This window comes from Cervus elaphus, chromosome 10 (assembly GCF_910594005.1).
Source record: "Cervus elaphus chromosome 10, mCerEla1.1, whole genome shotgun sequence".
Lineage (NCBI taxonomy): Eukaryota > Metazoa > Chordata > Mammalia > Artiodactyla > Cervidae > Cervus > Cervus elaphus.
The window spans coordinates 28284029-28307930 of NC_057824.1; the positions used below are offsets into that span (position 1 = coordinate 28284029).

The following is a 23902-nucleotide window of genomic DNA, read 5'->3' on the forward strand; positions in this document are numbered from 1 at the left end:
ATTAACATTGTGTTATAATGGTTTTGACATTTCAAACTCTCTGTGAATATCATTTTTTTAAAGTATACCGTGTTCCATTGCATGCATTCCATAATTTATTTAGCCATGCCTTCTTGTAGGATGTTAGACTTGTCCTAGTTTTCCCACATTTTACATAAATTGTAAGAAATATCTTATTGGTAAGTATTTTTTGTTGCTGTTGTTCAGTCCCTCAGTGGTTTCATACACTTTGTGACCCCATGGACTGCAGCACACCAGGCTTCCCTGTCCTTCATCATCTCCCAGAGCTTGCTCAAACTCATGTCCACCGAGTCGATGATGCCATCCAACTATCTCATTCTCCGTCATCTCCTTCTCCTCCTGCCTTCAATCTTTCCCAGCATCAGGGTCTTTTCCAAAGAGCTGGCTCTTCGCATCAGGTGGTCAAAGTATTGGAGCTTCAACTTCAGCATCAGTCCTTCCAATGAAGATTCAGGGTTGATTTCGTTCAGGATTGACTGGTTTGATCTCCTTGCAGTCCAAGAGACTCTCAAGAGTCTTCTTCAACACCACAGTTCAAAAGCATCCATTCTTCGGTACTCAGCCTTCTTTATGGTCCAACTCTCACAACCACACATGACTTACTGGAAAAATCATTTATTTCTTAGGTTAGATTCTCAGGGGTTGAATTAATGAGTCCAATAGGTCTGGCCAGCTTTTCTTTTCTTCTTCTTGTTTTTTAAAAAAATCATGAACTATTTCAACCTACAGAAGAGTAAACAGCATAACATGATAAAATTCCCCGAAACTTTTATTTAGTGTTTTGTATTAAGATATAATTTTCACACAGTAAAGGGCATATATCTTAAATGTCATCTCTTCCTCCCCCTCCCCCAAGTCTATGTATTCATACACACACCACAGTACATCGTCAGCCAGATGGCACATTTCTAACATTTCAATAAGCTCCCCCTCATTTAGTTCCCCATTCAGAACTACCCCAAAAGTAAGCACTACTGTGACATTTATCACTGTGGATAAATTTCACCTGTTTCTGAACTTTATATGAATGGAATCATTCAGTATTAACTCTGCATCTGATTTCTTTTGTTTGATGTTAAGCCTGTAGGATTCATCCATTTTGTTGGTAGTAGTTTGACTTTTCTCACTGTTGTAGCTATAAGCTCAAAAACAAAATATAAAAGTGTTAGTGAGAATGTGGAGATGTAGGATCCCTCATACATTGCTGGTGGGAATGTAAACTAGTTCAACCACCATAGCAAACAGTTTGGAGGGTACTTAACAAGTTAAGCATGCAATTTACCGCATGGCACAGCAATTCCACTCTTCAGTGTATACCCCAAAGAATTGAAAACAGATACCCAAACGGATACTTGTATACAAATGTTCATATGGATACTGTTCACACTAGCCAAAAGGTGGAAAAACCCAAACAGCCATCAATGGATGAACGGATAAACAAATTTAGGTATATTCATACAATGATATACTATTCAGCCATGAAAAGGAGTGAAGCATTGATACTGGCTACACCTTGGATGAACCTCAAAAGTAGCAGGCTAAGTAAAAGAAGACAGATACAAAAGGTCACATGTATGATGCTATGTGAAATACCCAGAAAAAGTAAGTTCATGCAAAAAGAAAGGACTGGTACTTTCCAGAGACTGAAGGGAGTGGGGAAAGTGGGGTAACTGCTTAAAGGACATAGCAGTTTCCTTAAAGGTCATGTGGTGTTTTCTAACTAGATAGAGGTGTTGGTTATACCGCATTGTGAAGGTAAAATACCTTGACTTGGTTGCTTTAAAATGGTTAATTTTATGTTTTGTGAATTTCACCTCAAAAACTTTTAACATAGTCAAATGATTAATATTTTTCCTTAAGGTTTGTGTTTTTTGGGGGGGAGTCTTAAGATATTCTTCCATTGCAAAATAATCAAGGTATTCTTCTACATTATAAATTTTTAAAATTTTGCATTTCTCATTTAGGTCCTTAATCAACCTGGAATTTCTGGGTGTGTATGTGCGATGGGAAGTATGAAAGTCAAAGTGTTAATCGCTCAGTCGTGTCTGACTCTGCGTGACCCCATGGACAGTATCCCGCCAGGCTCCTCCATCCATGGGATTCCCCAGGCAAGAATAGTGGAGTGGGCTGCCATTTCCTTCTCCAGGGGATCTTCCCCACCCAGGGATCCTACCCAGTTCTCCTGCATTGCAGGCAGATTCTTTACAATCTGAGCCACCCAGGAAGAAATGTGATAGGAAATATAAAGGTGTGATATTTATTTTAGTTTTCCATTTGCGTAGGCAAGCGTCTCAGCACCATTTATTGGATAGTTCATCCTTTTTGTACTGATTTGTAATGCCTCCCCTGTCATATATCAACTTTCCAGATACGTGCGGGTCCAAATGGGGGCTCTCAATTTTCTTCTTAGGCCTTATGACAATAATTTAAGTTTAACTGGGACTTTCCTGATGGTCCAGTGGTTAAGAATCTGCCTGCCAATGCAGGGAACATGGGTTCAATCGCTGGTCTGGGAAGATCCTACGTGAAATGGGGCAACTAAGCCTGTGGACCACAACTTCCGAGCCCATGCTCCGCAACAAGAGAAGCCCACACAATGCTATTAGAGAGGAGCCCCTGCTCACTGCAACTAGAGAAATCCTGAATGCAGCAGCGGAGACCCGGCATAGCCAAGTCAGTAAATTATTTTTTTTAAAAAAGGTTTAACTACCTGGGAGTTAAGTGCTCCCTGTCTTATGTTCTTTGTCACTGCCTTGCCTATTCTTCGCCCTTCATTTTTTCACGTAATTTTAGGGTCAGCTTGTCAAAGTTTATGTTTTATGTTTTACATTGTGATATTTATTAACAAAGATGGCCAGAAAAGGACGGGGCCAAAATTACAAAGTGATAAGGATTAAAATAAAAATTGTTTTCTATTATATTGTTTCTAAGGCACTGTAGCCAATCTAGAAGTCGAAGTTTATTTTAAAATCCTATTCCCTACTGAGATTTCAACTGAATGGCACTGAAGAGAATTGTCATCTCTTTGATACCTAATCTTTGTAACCTTGAAGATGGCATACCTATCTCTTCATTTCTTTTCAGTTCATTTTTATTTTGCTTAACAGTACCAGATAAAAAAGTTAATTAATTTTCCCTGGTGACATGAAATAGTAATTTTCTTCTCAATGATTTTTTTGGTATTATGATTATATTTTAAGTCTGATTAATAATTACAGAAAACTACTACGCTTTTATGTTTGTCTTGTTTCCACCAAACCTGATGTTATTCATTTTAGTAGCTTATTTGTGGATTTGTTTGCATTTTTATATAGATAATTATACTGTCTGAAAAAGCAGCCTTGTTTTCTGTTTCAATTCTTATACCCTATTTGTTTTCTTATTTTATGCCAAGCTAGTACCTCTCAGAAGTGGGGATTAAGAGCATCCTTCTTTTGTTCCTGACCTTAGTAAGGATGCTATTAGAGGTTCAACAGTAATTGTGATGATTGCTATTGATTTATGATAGTTACTTTTTAGAAAGTGAAGGAAATGGTCTTCTATTCTTCATTTGCTGAGTGCAAGAACAAGCATGTGACTGCTAATTTTTCAGATGCTTCTTCTACATTCATTCAGATGGTCAAACAGCTTTCTCCTTTGATCTGTCAATATGATACATCATATCAATAAATTTTTTCTTTCAGGTCATTACTCCATTTTGGAAATAAACCCTATTTGTTCATGATGTATTTTTATTTAGAATTCTTATAGCTAGGTGAGATCACTTTAGGACTCTTTCATGTGGCATTTTAATCTGGCTTTAATATCAAGGTCATACTGTCCTCATAAGATGAGCTCTGAAACAATTTTTATAAAATAAGGATTATCTGTTATTTGGTAAAACTCACCAATAAATGATTCAACCCTGTTGCCTTTGTGGGACTGAGGAGAAAAATTAATTTCTACATTAACAATTCAGATTTTGCAGTGGTTAGCAGTTTGTGTTTATACTTCTTAACTGCACTTTGATGGTTTACTTTTTGAGAGAGAATTTATTGGACTGTGTTGGGTCTTAGTTGTCTCATGTGGATCTTTCATTGCCATGCATGGACTCTAGTTGTGGCACCCAGGCTTCAGTAGTTGTGGCACATGGATTGAGTTGCCCCATGGAATGTGGGATCTTAGTTCCCTGAGCAGGGGTTGAAGCCCGGCCCTCAGCAGTGAATCCATGAAGTCCTAACCACTAGACTGCTGGGGAATACCTGAGAATCACCCATTTCCACTAAGTTTTAAAAATTTTCCTGTATTCATATTATATCTCTCTTTTCTTCTTATTACTCACGAGTGCTTTGTCTGATGAGTCTCAGAAGGTTTACCTTCTTTAATAGTTATTTCCCCCAAAGGAATCAGCTTTTCAGTTAGACATCTACTACTCCTTGGTTTTCTACTAGGTTGGTACAAAAGTAACTGTGGTTTTGGATGGTGAATTTTAAATCATTATAACTAGGCTCAAACACATCTTTATTAATCAAAACAAGAACTATTACAATCAACACATTTTTGCCAATGAGAAATAAATTTGTCTATTCCTGTAGTGTAAAAATCTGTGCTTTGGGATTTGAAGAACTCTTGGAAAACATTTTCTGCCTCTGGTTGGTTGTGGAAGCATTTTCCCTGCTAAAAGTTGTTGAGATGGTTGAAAAGGTTGCAGTTGGTTTGCAAGAGCTGAGGTGAATACGATGGATGAGGCAACACTTCGTAGCCCAATTTATTTTATTTTTGAAACATTGGTAGTGCGATGTGTGGTCGAGCATTGTCCTGGAAAAGAATTGGGCCCTTTCTGTTGAACCATGCCAGCTGCAGACGTTGCAGTTTTGGGTGCATCTCATCGATTTGCTGAGCATACTTCTCAGATGTAAAGGTTTCACTGGGATTCAGAAAGCTGTAGCGGATCAGACTGGCAGCAGACCACCAAACAGTGACCATGACCTTTTTTTGGTGCGTTTGGCTCTGAGGAGTGCTTTGGAGTTTCTTCTTGGTCCAACCACTGAGCTGGTCATTGCTGGTTATTGTATAAAATCCACTTTTCGCTGCATGTCCAATCCGATCAAGAAATGGTTTGTTGTTGTTACGTAGAATAAGAAAAGACAACAAAATGATTTTTATTTTTGTATTGAGGTCAACTCACGAGGCACCTACTCATCAAGTTTTTTCACCTTTTCAATTTGCTCCAAATGCCAAAAGACCATAGAATGGTCCACATTGAGTTCTTCAGCAATTTCTCTTGTAGTTGTAAGAGGATGAGCTTTGATGATCCTCTCAATTGGTCATTGCAACTTCTGATGGCCAGCCACTGCATTCCTCATCTTCAAGGTGCTTGTCTCTTTTGCAAAACTTGACCCACCATAGCACTGTACATTAGCCATTTCTGGGCCAAATGTGTTACTGATGTTGGGGCTTGTCTCCATTGCTTTATGTAGGACCTATTTTGAACTTGAATAAGAAAATCGCTCCAGTTTTCTTTGTGTCTAACATCATTTCCCTAGTCTAAAATAAATATAAAATAGACAGGTAATAAGTTATTAGCAAAAAAAATAAAGCTAGAAATGCACATTAAAATAATGTATAATATAACCACATTTATTTGCGAGTGTTTTCTTTTTTTTTTTTTTTTGCGAGTGTTTTCTAATATCAAACAGTGAGATTCAACAATGCAAAACTACAATTACTTTTGCACCGATTTAATATTTCCTTAATTTATGTTTTTATCACTGTTACTTTTTCTACTCCACTTAGGTTTTATCTGTTCTTTTTTCTTACAGTCTTTTCAGTTTAACATTTAACCATTTTAAAAAATTTATTTATTTTTTTATTGAAGGATAATTGCTTTACAGAATTTTGTTTTCTGTCAAACCCCAACATGAATCAGCCACAGGTATACATATATCCCCTTCCTTTAGAACCTCCCTCCCATCTCCCTCCCCACCCCACCCCTCTAGGCTGATACAGAGTCCTTGTTTGAGTTTCCTGAGCCATGCAGCAAATTCTTGTTGGCTATCTATTTTACAAATGGTAATGCAAGTTTCCATGTTACTCTTTCCATACATCTCACCCTCTCCTCCCTTCTCCCCATGTCCACATCTATTCCCTATGTCTGTTTCTCCATTGCTGCCCTGTAAATAAATTCTTCAGTACCATTTTTCTGGATTCCATACATATGCTTTAGAATATGATATTTATCTTTCTCTTTCTGACTCACTTCACTCTGTATTAGGTTTTAGGTTCATCCACCTCATTAGAACTGACTCAAATGCGTTCCTTTTTATGGCTGAGTAATATTCCATTGTGTATATGTACCACAACTTCTTTATCCATTCATCTGTCAATGGACATCTAACATTTAACCATTTTTTAAAACCAGTTCAACCAGTTTTAAATGTATAAACTCTGGTATTAACTGTTTTCACATTGTTGTGCATTACCCCCATTCTTTTTAATTTAATTTAATTTAATTTATAACTCTTTTCATCTGTAACACTGCAAATCTATACCCAATAAATAAAACTCCCCATTCTTCCCTCCTCCCAGCCTCAGGCAACTTCTATCTTACTTTCTGTTCCAGTGATTGAGACTGCCCTAGGCACCTCACATAAATGGAATCATACAGTACTTTTCTTTCTTTGACTGGCTTATTTCACTTAGCTTTATATCCTCAAGTTCCATCCATGTTGTAGCATATTACAGAATTCCTTTCCTTTTTAAAGGCTGAATAGTATTCCACTGTATGGAAAGGCCATGTTTTGCTTACCTATTCATCCTAACCCATTTATTTTCAGCCTTACATTTTTAAAGGCATGCACTTAAGGCTATACATTTACTTACATCAAAACTTACAAGTTTTGATATATGATACTCCCATGCTTATCCAGGTCTAAATATTTTGTGATTTTCATTGTTATTTCCTTTTTCTCTCATGAGCTATTTAGAAGTTTTTTCATTGATTATAAACTTTTAATGACTCGTTACCAGTTGATAAATCATTTTCTTAAAAGGCTGGGCCTGTTTCATACCTCCATGAGCCATGTGGATCCCGAAAATCACCCCCGATTACATCTTAAAAATAAGAACAAACAACAGATAATCAACCCGTGTCCTATAGGTCCTCTCCCTTCCCCATACAAAGCTACATACCTGTGCAGTTAAGAAGGTCAGGACAATAAAGGGGCTAAGTCTAGATTCAAGTGCTCACCAGACCACTTGGTAAGTGTGGGAATTTGGGCAAATAAATTAATCTTTCTGCATCTCAGTTTCATCCTCTATAAAACAAAGCTAACAAAACAGTATCTGTTTCACAGAGTTCTTGGGGAGTGTTTAGCACCTAGCCATCATTCAATAAATATTACTATTTAAAAAATCCATCTAGCTATGGATTTTACTTTGTACTTTTAATGCTGCCATGCCAATATCAACCCCTGGGTTTCTGGGAAGTAAAGACTCATGTTCTAAATAGCTTTGTTATACTGATGTCCAAAATATTTTTATGCCTCTCAAGTCCATGCAAACACCTTCAGGGGGGACACAGGCACTGGGAGAGAAGACTGTCCCATTTTACATTCAAATTCAAAATACACATAAATGCCAACTACAGAGATTCTCACAGGCACAGAACACACAGATCCAGGTCCACACTCACGCTTCCGCGCACTCGCCACAAAGATGGATCCATCGCCCACAGATAGAAATGCTCTCACAAATCCCACTCAAAGCCTAGCAGCACGCTGACATATCACAAGCCACTCGCAGCGCCAGCCCCATGCAAAGCATCGCCACCTGCTCCAGTAGGGGGCTGCTGCTTTGTTTTTTACTTCCTTTAGGTTGGTTCTATTTTAGTTGTTGTTTTTGTTGTTCTTCTTCGAGTTATCATCTGCCCCCTTTTCTGTCTACCCAGCCCCCAGGCTCTCCGCCAAAGCCTCCACTGCGCATGCGCCCTCATCCTTTCCCCGCCTCCCCACCCTCCCCGGGTACCAGTCGGCGCTCCCCGGCTCTGGCGGCGGAAGAGATGGAACCGCGTCACGAGCGCCCGGCCCCTTAAAACGCTGCTGGCTGGAGCCGCCTCCCTCCCTGCAGCCCGCGGCAGGGATGGAGTAGAGGGAAGCCGGTCGACCTGCCCGCGGGGATCAGCGATGGAGTTGAAGCAATCTTTGTCCATCCATCTGGAAGCGGAGAAGCCGCTGAGGCGCTATGGGGCGGTGGAGGAGACGGCGTGGAAAGCGGAGGGACTGGGGAGAAGTGAGTACTCGGGCGGGGTGGGTGGGACAGTTGGGGATCGGTGCGCCGGAGCGGGTGGTCGCGGGAGCGCCGGGTTGGTAGGGAGCGGACCGAGGGGAGCGCCCCCGCAGCGGGGCTTTAGTCGCTGGAGGGGAATGCGCAGCGCTGCGACGCGCTCTCCCGCGAACAAAAGGGGGACCCTCCGGACTGGGTTTCTCCGGGAGGCTCGGAAATCTCCAGGCAGCTGAGCCGGGAGCGTGGGGTGGACGCGGGAGTCACCGGATCCAAGCTCGCAGCTGGGTTTGTAAAGTAGGGTCTTTCCCACAAGCCGAGCGAGGAAGGTCTTTTCTCCGCCTGGGATGCGCTAGGGCGGGCTGGAACCTTGGACCATCCTGGAAAGCGCCCACGGACCCGGAGAGGGGGGAGTGTCCGCTGGGTTTCTGCTTTTGCTTCTCCGTCGGCGCGAGGTTCAGGGCACACCTGAAATTCCCAGCGTTTCTTTCCCCCGCTTTCTCCGGGGTCGCGAGTGGGAGGGAAAGGGTTAGGGGGAGGGTTAACCCTGTGCACGCCCTTCCCCTTTCTCTCTGGACTCTGAGTCTTTCTGCTTTGGATACAATCTTAGAAGGCAGTTCTGAAACGGACCGATTGTAAATATTTGCTGCTTTTCTCTACGGTATTTTGGGGTCAACAGCATTAACAAATAAACTAAGGATTTTTGTGTTTAATGAATAGGATGCTGTAGTTGAAACTCTTGCTCGTAAAGTATAGAGGCAGCTGCAGGGGCCCTAGGGTCACTAGCCCTCCCTGCAAATCCGGGGCGCTTCATGGTCTCCCTGCCCTTGTACTTCATCCTTCGGGCTGGGAAAGGCCCTCTCGCCCTTCTCAAGGACCCTCGGCTTCCTGCGGTGGCGCTGAGCGGTGTTGAATCAAAATATTGTGAATATGCTCTTTTCCTGTCTTCACCTGATAGAAGATTGTGTGTGTGTGTGTGCTTTCTCCATAGCTGTAATTACAGATTTAGATCTTTTTAGAATGGCTCAACTGTACTCTGGTTTTCATGGGTTCAAATAGAAATCACAACCAATGTCATAGTTCTCCACCTGAAACCCAGAGAGTATCCAGCCTCTCTCCTTTTCTGTCTCCTTTTAAAAATCTGGGTTCTTCCTCCTGTTTCATCCTTTCAGAACCCTGTGGCTTTAGTACTTTAGCATAATAGCAGAGCTGAGGGTCTCTGGTCTCCTTGCAAGCTCCACATAATACCCACAATGGCTGCCTTTTGTTGATGGATTGCCATGTATTAGGTCTTGCCTGTGCTAAGAACTTTAAATCCATCCTCTCATGCAATCCCTAGAACAGCCTCCTTAAGAGGAATATTATGACTTATGACTCCCCTTGCACAGAGGGAAAAACTGGGGCTTGCTTTGGTAATGGGATTAAGAGGCAGAGTCAGGATTTGAACTCAGGTTTGTTGGGCCCCTGAGCCCCTCTCTGCTTTTTACATGAAGGTATTTTGCCATCAGGTTTCCTGGAGGTTTTGTAAATCTGTTGAGAGAGTCTCAGAACACATTTGGTGATTTTTTTTTTTTTTTGCCCTCCACCTGCACCCCAACCCCAGCCTGGTTCAGTGGCATGCAGACTCTTAGTTCCCAGACCGGGGATCAAACCTATGCCCTATGCATTGGGAGCTCAGAGTCTTAACCACTGGACCACCAGGGAAGTCCCACATTTGGTGCTTTTATGAGTATGTAGCAGCCTGTTGGTTATGGGGGCCTTGAAAGAAAACTGAATCTGTGCAGAAAAGAAGGCCTGGGTTTGAATCCTGGGTCTGCCCCTTTGCTGGCTGTATAACTGAATTTGTGACTAGTCACATCTTTTAAGCCTCTCTCTGCCTCCCTTCTCTGAAATGGAGATGCTAATAGAACCTACCTTGTAGCTTAATTGTGAACATTCAATAAGATGATGTACATAGAGTTTAAGGTAAGTGCGAAATGTATTAGCTGCTTCCATTATTTTATTACTACATCTGTGGAAAGAACCTGCTTCTATCCTTTGCAAAGAATTATATAAAGCAACACTGTGGACTAAAATTGCAATGTTGGCCAGGTCCCTGATAATTCTCTTATGGTTTTTTACTTTCTAACCATTTTATTAGGAAAAGTTTCAAGCATATGGGAAAATTACAATGGAAACTCAGTTGGTAGCGTTTTCACTCCTGAAATTTTTGTACTTCTCAGTCTTAGATTGCAAACTGTTAAAGGCTTGGCCAAAAGGCTTTCTCATCCTCTCTCTTCCAAATCACTGAAGATTCTGACTCTTTTCTCATTCAAATACAGGACCACAGTTTCTGATCTGCTTTTGGTGTTGATCCCCAAATCATTTTTTTCCATTCTCACTTATTCAAATTCAAAAGCTTCTTAAAGAACTGATCCAGATTTTCACTTTTGAATCTTAAATTTGGGATTGTTTGCAGGCTTTGATCTCTAGACTCTCATCTGTGGCCTGACTTTTTTTTTTATTATTATTAAAGTGGCTTTTTAATTTTTTTTTTCTGATGCTATCTCAACTCCTAGGGGATCTATGTACCCATTCCATAACATTTGGGGCCTCCATTAATTTATTAACGAAGTGTGAAAATTAGTAAAATTGATTCTGTGGCATAACAATTGCCAAGTCAACGTTGTTATGCACGAAATGCTGGAGAAAAAAAGAGAGGCCCATTAAAAAGAAGATATGCTCTGTTTAACTTTTACACATATTTAAACACTTTATGTTAAACACGGAGTGCGTGCATGCTAAGTCACTTCAGTCGTGTCTGACTCTGCGACCCTGTGGACTCTAGTCCTCTAGCATCCTCTGTCCATGGGATTCTCCAGGCAAGAATACTGGAGTGGATTGCCATGTCCTCCTCCAGGGGATCTTCCCGACCCAGGGATCGAACCTGTGTCTCTTACGTCTCCTGCATTGGTGTAGGTGTTACTTAAAAAAACTTGAAAAAGGGTGGAAAAAATTGCAAGACTGGTTATTTTCAGTTAAGGTTGTATTGATTGTTGTCTTTACTGTTGGTGGTTGTTGTTGTTTAGTCGCTAAGTCATGTCCAACTCTTTGCGACCCCGTGGACTGTAGGCCCCTCTGTCCATGTGATTTCCCAGGCAAGAATATTGAAGTAGCTTGCCATGCCCTCCTCCAGGAGATCTTCCTGACCCAGGGATCCAACCCCACGTCCCCTGCACTGGCAGGTGGGTTCTTTACCACTGAGCCTTAGAGGAAGCCCATTGTTACTGTTAGCTATAGTTTTTCGGTAGAAGATATGTATAGTACAGTAAGCAAGAGTCAAGTGACATGGATCCAAACCAGCTCTGACACTTTGTTCCTTTGTCACTCAGGGACAATTGCTGAACAATTGCTGTGAGTCATCTGTCTCATCTATAAAATGGAAATGTGTTGGTTTGAACCCTTGGGAACTTCCTGGGTGAAATCTGAAACTGGACATTTACACAGAGGGCAAGTGGAGGCCAAAGAAAGAGGCAGCCATTCCAGATTGGTAGGGGGCAGGTTTAATAACAAGAGAACTTACACATGAGACTTGTCTTGGGTGCTGCAAAATAGTAGGTCATTGTACCCACCTTCCAGATTCTCAAGAGTTTATATAGAAGCCTTAATGGGGTTCAGTCGTGTGTCCAGATGGTGCCAACAACACCCTACTGTCTCAAAGCCACATCCTTGAACTGGCTCCTCAAATGAGAAGAGTGGGCAGAGTGTACATTTTTTGGCTAGAAGAGGACTGAGTAATATTCCATTGTACATATGTACTGCGTCTTCTTTATACATTCATCTGTCAATAGACATTTAGGTTGCTTCCATGTCCTGGCTATTGTGAATAATGCCGCATAACATAAGATATAGTACATATCTACCTTGGAATATCACTCAGCCATAAAAAAGAAATGAAATTGTGTCATTTGTAGTGATGTGGACAGACCTAGAGTCTGTCATACAGAGCAAAACCAGATAGAGAAAAATATGTTAACACATATATATGGAATCTAATAAAAGGGTACAGATGAACCTATATGCAGGGCAGGAATACAGACATGTGGACACAGTGGGGGAAGGGGAGAGGGATGGGATGAGTTGGGAGATTGGAATTGACATATATACGCTCATGCTCAGTCGCTTCAGTCATGTCTGACTCTTTGCAACCCTGTGGACTGCAGTCCACCTGGCTCCTGTGTCTGTGGAATTTTCCAGGCAGGGATACCATAGTGGATTGCCATTTCCTTCTCCAGGGAATCTTCCCAACCCAGGGATCGAATGTATGTCTCCTGCATTGGCAGGTGGATTCTTTACCACTGAGCCGTCACCAAAGTCATATATATATATCTGTTGTTCAGTTGCTAAGTCATGTCCAACTCTTTTTGACCCCAAGGACTGCAATACCCCAGGCTTTCCTGTCCTTCACTATCTCCTGGAGTTTGCTTAAACTCATGTCCATTGAGTCAATGATGCCATCCAACCATCTCATCCTCTGTTGCCCTTTCTCATGCCCTCAATCTTTCCCAGCATCAGGGTCTTTTCCAATAAGTCAACTCTTTGCATCAGGTGGCCAAAGTATTGGAGCTTCAACTTCAGCAACAGTCCCTCCAATGAATATTCAGGATTGATTTCCTTTAGGATGGACTGGTTTGATCTTGCTGTCCAAGGGACTCTCAAGAGTCTTCTGCAGCACCACAGTTGGAAAGTATCCATTCTTTGGTGCTTAGCCTTCTTTATGGTCTAACTCTTACATCCGTGCTTGACTACTGGAAAAACCATAGTTTTGACCTATGTCAGCAAAGTGATGTCTCTGCTTTTCAATATGCTGTCTATGTGTCTATGTTTGTCATAGCTTTTCTTCCAAGGAGCACGTTTCTTTTAATTTCGTTGCTGCAGTCAGAGTCTGCAGTGATTTTGGAGCCCAAGAAAATAAAGTCTGTCACTGTTTTCATTTTTTCCCATTTGCCACTAAGTGATGGGACTGGATGCCATTCAAAAAACAAAATTTTTTGAATGTTGAGTTTTAAGCCAGCTTTTTCACTCTTCTCTTTCACCTTCATCAAGAGACTCTTTAGTTCCTCTTCACTTTCTGCCATCAGGATAGTATCATCTATGTATATGAGGTTGTTGATTTTTTTTTTTCTCTAAGGACAAGAGATGGGTGAGGAGCCTCCGGTTACTCTGTCTGGCTAGAGAGTCACCTGATAGTCACATACTCTGAATGACTTCATCCAGCAGGGTAGTAGGGACCACTTTAGGCTGTTGGGAGGATTAAATGAGATACTGTGTGTAACGTAGTTAACACAGTGCTTGGCACCCAACAGCACTGGTGGAGATGATTCCAGCCTGCTGGTCTGTTTTTCCTTGCATCCTTTTCTTTGTAAATTCTAGGTAAGGGTTGTATAGATACCACTGTCTTCCTCACTGGAAGATGTCAGAAGTGGCTTTCACGCCCTTGGAAATCACCTAGTATTTTCTCTTTTGAGAAGAGTCTAAATTGCCCCTATCCACCTTTGACAGCATTTTTCCACTAGAAGTGAGTAGTTTTTTTTTTCTTTTTTTACTCAGTTGGAAAATGCGTAGTGACATGTCAGTGTGGTTAGATATATAAAAATATTGCTTTCAACCAACTGTAATTAATTGAGGGAGACACAAAGATAAGGTGCCTTTTGACAAAGCATAGTGCTTTTTAAAAGCATGCTTGTGGCCAATTCTTGAAAGATTTGAGTGTGCCTTAAAGGATGATCAAGATTTTGAACAGGGGAGTTGGGGGGGAGGGTGGCACAGCGGGTAGGAGATGGCAGGAGAGATAACAGAATTGGCAGAGGCATAGAGGTGGAAATAAATGTGCTGTGAGGAGGAGATTGGACTGAAGTGGAAAGCTCAAATGATAATCTTTCTATAAACCCAGGAGAGATGACAGTTATTTAAAAATCCAAGGGTGTGTGCTGACTGGCAAACAGATCATTAAACTGGCCAATGTTTTAGGTTTAATAAACAGCGAGGAGACCGAATACTATGAATTGCTGGCAATCTATGTAATATATTCTTGGGGAGGAAGAGTCCGTGTTTCATCTGTTTGATTAAATATGCTAATTGTATTATTTCAACTTTATTTTGCTCTAGCCTTATTTCTATTTTCTTGTTACAGAAGTAGTACACATGTACTTTATAAAAATTCAAATTCATCTGAAATATAAAAATAAAAGGTGAAAACTAACCATAATCTGCTCTCCCAGCCTCATTTATTTATTCAATAAATAACTATTAGCTGCTTTATAAGTCCCAGGTAGTGTTCTGGGGGCTGTGAGTATGATATGGAGCAGGACAGGCAAGGTTCCTGCCTGCATGGAGCTTCTGTTCTAGGGGGACCTGGAAATGGGCTGGGAGTGAAGATGTCAGATAATACATAAATAAACGATGTCCAGATCATGATGTGTTACCTGAGAGTTAATAGGGGAGGGACGTCCCTGGTGGTCCAGTGGTTAAGGATCTGCCTTGCAATGCAGGGGATGTGAGTTCGATTCCCATTCAGGGAACTAGGATCCCACATGCCATGGGGCAACTAAGCCCCCACGCAAAACTACTGAGCCTGCAAGCGCAAGTAGAGAGCCTGCACACCACAATGAAGATCCCCCCTGCAGCCAAATAAATAAGTATTTTAAAAAAGAGGATTAGTAGAGGAGGGATATTTCCCATCCAGTGGTCAGGAAATGCTTTTCTAAGGAGGTGACATTTTGTCATGTAAATGTCAGGGATCCAGGAAGCAAATGTAAAGGCCCTTGCTATATTAGCGGAAGAGTCAGAAGGCCAGGGTGGCTGGAACCCAGAGAGTCAGGGAAGAGAGTGGAGATAAATCAGAGAGGAGCCAGGTTGGGTAGAAGCTTGTAGGTTGTGGTTAAAAAAAAAAAAATACAGGTTTTATGCACATTGCAGGAGAAGCTGCTGCTGATTGTTAAGCTTGAGGTTAACATGAACTGGCTCATTTTTTTCTTAAGATTTTTTTTTTTGACCTGGACCATTTTTTTTAAAGTCTTTATTGAAGTTGTTACACTATTGCTTCTGTTTTATGTTTTAGTTTTTTGGCTGCAAAGCCTGGGGGATTTTAGCCCCGCCACCAGGGATCAATCAAACCTGCACCTGTGCCCTGGAAGGCAAAGTCTTAACCACTGGACCAGCAGGGAAGTCCCTGGTTTTTGTTTGTAAAAGGTCACATCAGCTACTGGCTGGAGTATAAGACCATAGAGGGCAAGTGGTGATCGATGTCATTATCCTTTGCCGTAGTCCCAGGTTCCTTCTTTATCAACCCCATTTTGGATAAGTGATGGGAATTTCCTTAGTGTGGAAGGTGTGACCACGGTACAGGCAGCCTGGACTGCCTTTTGGGAGACTGAGCCCCAGCTTCTTCCCCCATGGCGCTAGTGGTCAAGAACCCACCCACCAATGCAGGAGACATAAGAGATAAGGGCTCAATCCCTGGGTCGGAATGATCCCCGGGAGGAGAAGATGGCAACCCACTCCAGTATTCTTGCCTGGAAAATTCCATGGACAGAGGAGTCCATGGGGTTGCAAAGAGTCAGACACAACTGAAGCGACTTGGCACGCATGCCCTGGCTTAAGTTCTCAGAGGTGTGCCAGCCTCTGCTTTCTGCCTGGAGAGGCAACTGATTGTGTAACTTATTGCAGGACACATGAATAGCAGGATATGAAGATTATGAATATGATATTAGCTAATATGTACTCTGAACAAAGTCACTTATTTACATTGCTCTGTTTATTCTGTTAAGTTTCATTTTTACATTTCCTTCCTATGTGTCCATTGGAGGAAAAATCCATTATCCCTATTCTTGGTCTCGATTAATTATTAAATACCTATTAATAATAATAGTAGTTAATGAGCCTTAGCTATGAACTCGAGCTTATTAGATTCTATTGGGTCAGTCAATTGTAATTCCCCTTTTGTAGGTGGGGAAACTGAGGCTTAAGGAAGTTAAGAAAACTAAAGGTCACAAAGCCAGTGAGTGGCAGAGCTGGAGCCTGATTGTCACTCTGTCTGACTCTGAATGTTCCTAGCTGGTGTCTGTTATTCGTGGCACCATGCTCAAAATTGCAGAGATCAGAGATGAAAGATCAGAGATCAGAGATGAAATACAGCTCCCAGTCATAAGAAGCTTACAGATTTGGGGGTGTCACAGATGTGAAGAACACCATGATTTATGTGTATCAGTTCAGTCACTCAGTTGTGTCCGACTCTTTGTGACCCCTTGGACTACAGCACGCCAGACCTCCCTGCCCATCACCAACTCCTGGAGCTCGCTCAAACTCATGTCCATCGAATCGGTGATGCCATCCAACCATCTCATCCTCTGTCGTCCCCTTCTCCTCCTGCCTTCAATCTTTCCCAGCATCAGGGTCTTTTCCAGAAGTCAGTTCTTCGAATCAGGTGGCCAAAGTATTGGCGCTTCAGCTATGTAATAATACACATGTTATTTATGTGTATAAACAGGATGAAACAGATGCTAAATGAAGGTACAAGTAGAAAGTGAACAGAAGAGCTTGGCTCTTCCTGGGGCCCCAGTATGACAGCAAGGAGGAGTGTCTGCCCTGGACCTGAAGGCTGAGCAGGGTTTCAGGGGGTGAAGAGAGAGAAGGGCATTCCGGGTGAACTGCCAGCCCCAGACAGGGAGGCAGAGATCCCAAAGGCCAGAGTCCATGTATTGATGCCAGCTTTTTTTTTTCCTGTAAAGAAACCTCAGGATCATTCTGGTTCACTCGAATGAATCACTTGCTCCCTGGATGGGCCTGAGAGCTGGAGATCAGCACAGGTGGAGGCTCTTTTAGCGTAGTCCTTCAGAATGGCACTCACCAAGCCCCCCCAAAGATGCTTACCATACAGTCCATTCATTCCTTCACTGTTCACTCACCCAATGGGCTTGAGCCCCTTCTATGTGTCAGCAAATGAAGACGACCCAGACCTCACCATTAAGGAGTTCTCAGGTGGGCTGTATTCCACCACTGTAATCTTGGGCAAGTTGCCTAACTTCCCTGGACCTCAGTCTCTTCATCCATAAAATGGGAATGTACTTAATACCACTGAACACTTAGAAATGATTGAGATGGGAATTCCCTGGTGGTCCAGTGGTTAGAACTCAGCGTTCTTGCTGTCAGGTGCCTGGGTTCGATCCCTGGTCAGGAAACTAAGATCCCCCAAGCTGTGTGGCATGGTAAAAAAACAATTTAAAAAAATGGAGAATAAAGAACTCTTTAAACACAGGTATAGGTTATACAGTATAGTAACAAATATATGATAGGTCCAAGTGGTCAAACCAAGGGATGGTTCTGGGGTCTGGAAGAGAAAAGGACATTTGAAGCAGGCTGAAAAGGTGAAGAGTATTTAATCACCGGCTGGAGGGAACAGCATTCCAGGCAGAGGGAACAGCACATGTGTAGACAGACATGAAACAGCACATTTGACCCAGGAACTGCAGGTGGATCAGTCATGCTTGAGAGAGACAAGACAGGTGGAGGACTTTTCCGGTGGTCCAGTGGCTAAGACTCTGAACTCCTAGTGCAGGGAGCCCAGTTCCATCCCTGGTCAAGGAACTAGATCCCACATGCTGCAATGAAAGATTCCACCTACCACAATGATGATTATAGATCTAGTGTGCCGTAAATTTCAGAGGCCTGAGTAAGGAAATCAGCTCTGACATTCACTAGAAGAACTGATGCTGAAACTGAAGCTCTAATACTTTGGCCATTTGATTTGAAGAGCCAACTCATTGGAAAAGACCCTGATGCTGGTAAAGATTGAAGGCAGGAGGACAAGGGGATGACAAAGGATGAGATGGTTGGATGGCATCATCAACTCAATGGACGTGAGTCTGAGCAGACTCTAGGAGATAGTGAAGGACAGGAAACCTGGCGTGCTGCCGTCCATGGGGTCGCACAGAGTCGGACACGACTGAGGCGACTTATCAGCAGTAGCAGCAGATTTGAGCAGATTAAGACTGCCAGGCTGTTTGGAGCCACTGCAGGACAAGGGGCAGAGGTAAAGAAAGTGGCATCTTAGGAAGACTTACCTGGCAGTTGTTGTAGACTGGATGAAAGGGCAGGAACTCTGGGGCGGTGGAAGACCAAACTGGTGTGTTTTGGAATCATCTGATAAAACAGCAACCCGTTCCAGTATTCTTGCCTGGGAAACCCCATGGACAGAGGAACCGGGCGAGCTACAGTCCATGGGATTGCAAAGAACTGGCCACGTCTAAGCCACTGAGCACGCATGCGCGCACGGTCATGACGTCACAAGACTGGGCAGTGGGTTGGGAGGAAGGGGCTAACCCAACATCTGGAAGGGAAAGAACATTGGTGATTGATTCCAGAGAGGAAAGAAAGAGGCTCTTCTAAGCATCGACAGAGTGACAGGTGGGAAATAACTGTTGTTAGCCTGAGGTCTTAGGAATTTACATAAGCATCAGTGCTGCTTACTCTCACTCTCAATAGGGTTTAAAAAGGTGCTTGGATTATGGGTTTGGGGAAAAGTTATAGTCATGGCCTCTTACCTTTACAGCACTTTCCAATTTATACTTCCCCTGTGTTTTCTAACTTACTCTTTACAAAAAGGACAAAGAGCAGGAGGTGTTGTGGCCCTTTGAAAGTGGGAAATAGGTTAAGGACTCACCCCAGGGAAAGAATGCAGCCTGTACAGGCTGAGCGAGAACACGACAGTCCAGGTTGTTTGCACTGGACCAGGGTGTCCGGAGGCATATTTGTTTGGATGACAGACAAACAACAGCTGCATCACAAGATGGTGACGAGTATGTCTGGATTTCATAAAATCCAAAGTGGAAAATAACTAAACGCATGACGCCAATCACTTGGTTCATTTAAAATTTCCAAACAGGGGACTTCCCTGATGGTCCAGTGTTTAAGAATCCACCTTCCGGTGCAAGGGATGCGGGTTTGATCCCTGGTCAGGGAACTAAGATCCTACATATCACAGGGCAATTAAGCCCATGAGCCACAACTAAGACCCAATGCAACAAGTAAGTAAATAAATATTTTTTAAATTCCCAAACAGGTAAGTCATCCATTCATGTATTTTTCCATTCATCTATTCATTTCTTCATTCTTTGAATATGTATTTAATGGTAGCCTCATATGCCAGATAATTGTGCTAAGTCCTTGAAAGTATAGTAGCACTTTGAGTAAGACATATATTGTTTATGCCTTCAGATAACTTAAGGTCTTCTGGTAAAATAGAACTACCAATGATCCAGCCATCTCCCTTCTGGATATTCCTGAAGTAAATGAAAGTAGTATATCAAAGAGTCCTCTGCACCTGCATATTTGTAACAGCATTATTCACAGTAGCCAAGACATGGAAACAACCTAAGTATCTATCAATGGATGAATGATAAAGATGTGTTGTGTGCAATGGAAAATTCTTAAAGAGATGGGAATACCAAACCACCTTACCTGTCTCCTGAGAAACCTGTATGCAGGTCAAGAAGCAGCAGTTAGAATTGGACATGGAACAGTGGACTGCTTCAAAATAGGGAGGGAGTACATCAAGGCTGTACATTGTCACCCTGATTATTTAACTTATATGCAGAGTACATCATGTGAAATGCCAGGCTGGATAAACCACAAGCTGAAATCAAGATTGGCAGAAGAAATATCAACAACCTCAGATATGCAGATGACACCACTCTAATGACAGAAAGTGAAGAGGAACTAAAGAGCCTCTTGATGAGGCTGAAAGATGAGAGTGAAAAAGCTGGCTTGAAACTCAACATTAAGAAAACTGAAGATCATGACATCTAGTCCCATCACTTCATGGCATGTAGAAGGGGATAAGGTGGAAGCAGTGAGAGATTTTATTTTCTTGGACTCCAAAATCACTGCAGATGGTGACTGCAGTCATGAAATTAAAAGCCACTTGCTCCTGGGAAGGAAAGATGTTTGCTCCTGACAAATCTACACAGCATATTAAAAAGCAGAAACATCACTTTGCTGACAAAGTTCCGTCCAGTCAAAGCTGTGGTTTTTCCAGTAGTCATATATAGGTGTGAGAGTTGAACCATAAAGAAGGGTGAGTGCCAAAGAATTGATACTTTCAAATTGTGGTGCTGCAGAAAACTCTTGAGGGTCCCTTGAAAAGCAAGGAGTATCAAACCAGTCAATCCTAAAGGAAATCAACCGTGAATATTCATTGGAAGGACTGATGCTGAAGTTGAAGCTCCAATACTTTGGCTACCTGATGCGAAGAGCTGGCTCATTGGAAAAAGCCCTGATGCTGGGGAAGATTGAAGGCAGGAGAAGGGGCAACAGAGGATGAGATGGTTGGATGGCATCATTGACTCAATGGACATGAATTTGAGCAAACTCCGGGAGATAGTGAAGGACAGGGAAGCCCAGCGTGCTGCAGTCCATGGGGCTGCAAAGAGTCGGACATGACTCAGCGACTGAACAATAACAATAAAAATTATTCAGCCGTGAGAAAGAAGGGTATCCTTCCATTTGTGACAGCAGAAATGGAACTTGAGGGCATTTTGCTAATTGACAAGGTAGAGAGAGAAAGACAAATACTGCATGATATCACTTATATGTGGAATCTTTAAAAAACAATCAAACTCATGGAAACAGAAAATAGAAAAGTGGTTGTCATGGGCTGGGGGAGGAGGGAAATGGAAGAGGTTGGTAAAAGGGTGCTAGCTTTCAAGTATGAAATGAATGAGGTCTGAGGATCCAATATGAAATATGATGATTGGAGTTGATTATACTGGATTATGTAATTGAAATTTGCTGAGAGATTAGGACTTAAATGTCCTCACCAAAAAATTAACAAATAAATACTTGAGGTGATAGATGTGTTAATTTACTAGATAGTGAGACTCTTTTCACAGTATTTACCTGTTTTGAATCACTACAATGTATACTTTGAGTATCTTACTTTTGGATTACTTCCCTGGTGATCCAGTGGTTAAGACTCTATACTTCCAATGCAGGACGCACAGGTTTGATCCCTGGTCGGGGAACTAAGATCCCACATGCTGAGTGTCATGACCAAATTAAAAAAAACAACAACAACATATTTTTGTCAATTATAGCTCAATAAAGTTGAAAAAACATCTTCAGGAACAGTTTCTGTTTCCAAGGATGCAGAACCAAAGGACCAAGCCTTGCAAAACCAAGACTCCTAGTCCTTCAGAAACAGAACTCTGTCGGCTTGCTGACCGGATGCCCTTGTAGCTAAATGTTGTCAGGAGATTAATTTCATTGTTTTTCCACAGGCATATTTTGCAGGCCCTTGAGAAGTTGAGTCCTAATAGGGTCAAACCAAGTTTTATGGGCTAACCTGAGTGCAGTTACTTGATTCTGTCTTCCTGCAAGTGCCATGACCACAGACACTCCATGTGTCAGATTCTCTGCTGAATGCTCCCCGGTGTCTACTACGTGGCCCAGCACTTGGAAGCCTCACATTAAAAGAAATCAACAGTTGCTGAATTGGGCAGCTGTTTAATCCACAAAGACTGAGAAGCAAATGATTTAATCCTGTTTTGTAAACATTCAGAATCATCAAACTAAAAAATAAAAGTTAGCTGGAACGTTGGTCTGTCACCTGCCCATCTCTCGGTTCCTGGGGCTGCTGGTGGTGGAGCCTTCTTGCTTTCCCGCTTCGAGGGAAAGAGACAAGATTTTCAGGTCGGATACAAAACAGTAGGAACAGTACCATGATTGTGAACTGGCAGTGCGCAGTGAACGCCCCAGTGGGTGTAGGCTGGGCGAGGTGATTGACATTTATGCCATAGCCCCTTGATTCTTGCATGCATGCTAGACTCAGTTGCTTCTGACTCTTTGCAGCCCCATGGACTGTAGCCCAGCAGGCTCCTCTGTCCACATTATTCTCTAGACAGAAATACTAGAGTGGGTTTCTATGTCCTCCTCCAGGGGATCTTCCCAACCCAGGTATTGTAATTAAGTCTCCTGCATGGCAGGCAGATTCTTTTACCCTCTGAGCCACCTGGGAAGCCCCTCCTTGATTCTTAGATGTCCGCAAAGGTGGGACGCACCATTCATAGTCAATCACATCTTTCAGGAGCAACAGAAATAAAAATCAGCATGGCAGCATTAAATTTACTGGTCCATTAAAAGTCCTTTTAATTTCATACAGAGAACAGAGTCATCTTAGACCCTGTTGGTGAAACTGTTGAGTGTTCCAGCCTTTGGGGAAAGCAGTCGGATGCGTGTGTCACTCTCTGGGACCCCATGGACTGTAGCCCACCAGGCTCCTCTGTCCGTGGAATTTTCCAGGCAAGAATACTGGAGTGAGTTGCCATTTCCTACTCCAGGGCATCTTCCGTGCCCAGGGATCAAACTTGCATCTTTTTTGTCTCCTGCATTGGCAGGTAGATTCTTTACCACTGTGTCACCTGGGAAGCAGGCAGTTGGATAACATCTATTAAAGTTTAAAATACTCATATGCTTTGACCCAGCAGTCTGACTCCTGGGACTCTACCCAGTAGAAACAGGGGCACCAGTATATAAAGACATATGTACAAAAACCAAAACCCAAAACACTGAACACAGTGAAGGCGCAAGAGTAGAAGAATGGTTGAATAAATGATTGTTCATGCACTGTGAAATGTAGGGAGCCATTAAAAAGGAATAAATTAGAGCAATAATACTTGTCTTAGAGGCATTATTAAGGGAGAAAAGTGACTTCATGGAAAATGAATGTAAGAGAATCTAATTTTTGTAAAACAAAATCTGTCTCTGTATGTAGCACACATATAATGTATGCATCCGTGTGTGTGGTGTGTGTGTGATTTTTTCTTTTTTTGGCTATACTAGGTGGCTTGCAAGATTACGATTCCTGGACTAGGATTGAACCCACGGCCTTGGCAGTGAAAGCCAGGAATCCTAATCATTAGGCCACCAGGGAACTCCCATGCGTGTGATTTTATTTGTGTGGAGAACACGGAAAAATGCAGAGCAAGTTGTTACTGTGGGCTGCCTGCAGAAAGGTGGGGTGACAGGGCTGGTGTGAGGGGCAGAGAGAGGAGGGGGCAATAGAGAGTCCAACACAAGAGAAAATGAGAAAAAACACACACAAAAAATTCACTTGCAATATTATCAAATGTACACATTGATGTTACATTATGTGTTTGTGGAATGGGAAAGGGGCATCCTAACTTCAGAAATGCTAAGATAGGGCCTTCCCTGGTGGTCCAGTGGCTGAGACTCTGAGCTTCCAATGCAGGGGGCACTGGTTTGATCCCTGGTCAGGGATCTAGATCCCACATGCCGCACCTAAGAGTTCTCATGCTGCAACTAAAGATCCTACATGCCACAACCAAGACCCCGTGCAGCCAAATACATAAATACATATTTTTAAAAAAGAATTGAGAGTCTAGAAATAACCCTGACTTTAAAGAAAATAAAGATCCCAGCATGCCACTATGAAGATCCTGTATGCTGCAGCTAAGACCCAAGGCAGCCATGTAAATATTTTTAAAAATGCTAAAATGTGGGAGCAGAAAGTGGGTCACAGAATTGAGGAGATAGAGTTTTATCTGATTTAATCCTCACTACAAGATAA

The 23902-nt window shown here is 42.3% G+C and overlaps 1 protein-coding gene and 1 long non-coding RNA gene across 3 annotated transcripts in view; one reads left to right on the top strand and one right to left on the bottom strand.

Moving 5' to 3' along the window:
* Positions 1-4554: 4554 nt before the first annotated feature.
* LOC122701448 lies at positions 4555-19821 on the bottom strand. Of its 2 annotated transcripts, XR_006343086.1 has the most exons (4): positions 19777-19821; positions 18381-18646; positions 7071-7113; positions 4555-5547 (listed from the first exon to the last, which is right to left on the bottom strand). It is a non-coding gene; the product is annotated as an uncharacterized LOC122701448 (long non-coding RNA). The 2 variants fall into 2 exon arrangements; XR_006343085.1 differs by lacking the exons at positions 18381-18646; positions 19777-19821 and adding an exon at positions 7831-7961.
* BMERB1 (bMERB domain containing 1) overlaps positions 8026-23902 on the top strand; it is a 140216-nt gene continuing 124339 nt past the window's right edge. The window contains exon 1 of the mRNA XM_043914389.1: positions 8026-8289. Within this exon, the coding sequence (XP_043770324.1) occupies positions 8184-8289 (106 nt within the window). The 5' untranslated portion in view covers positions 8026-8183. The remainder of the gene's footprint in view (positions 8290-23902) is intronic.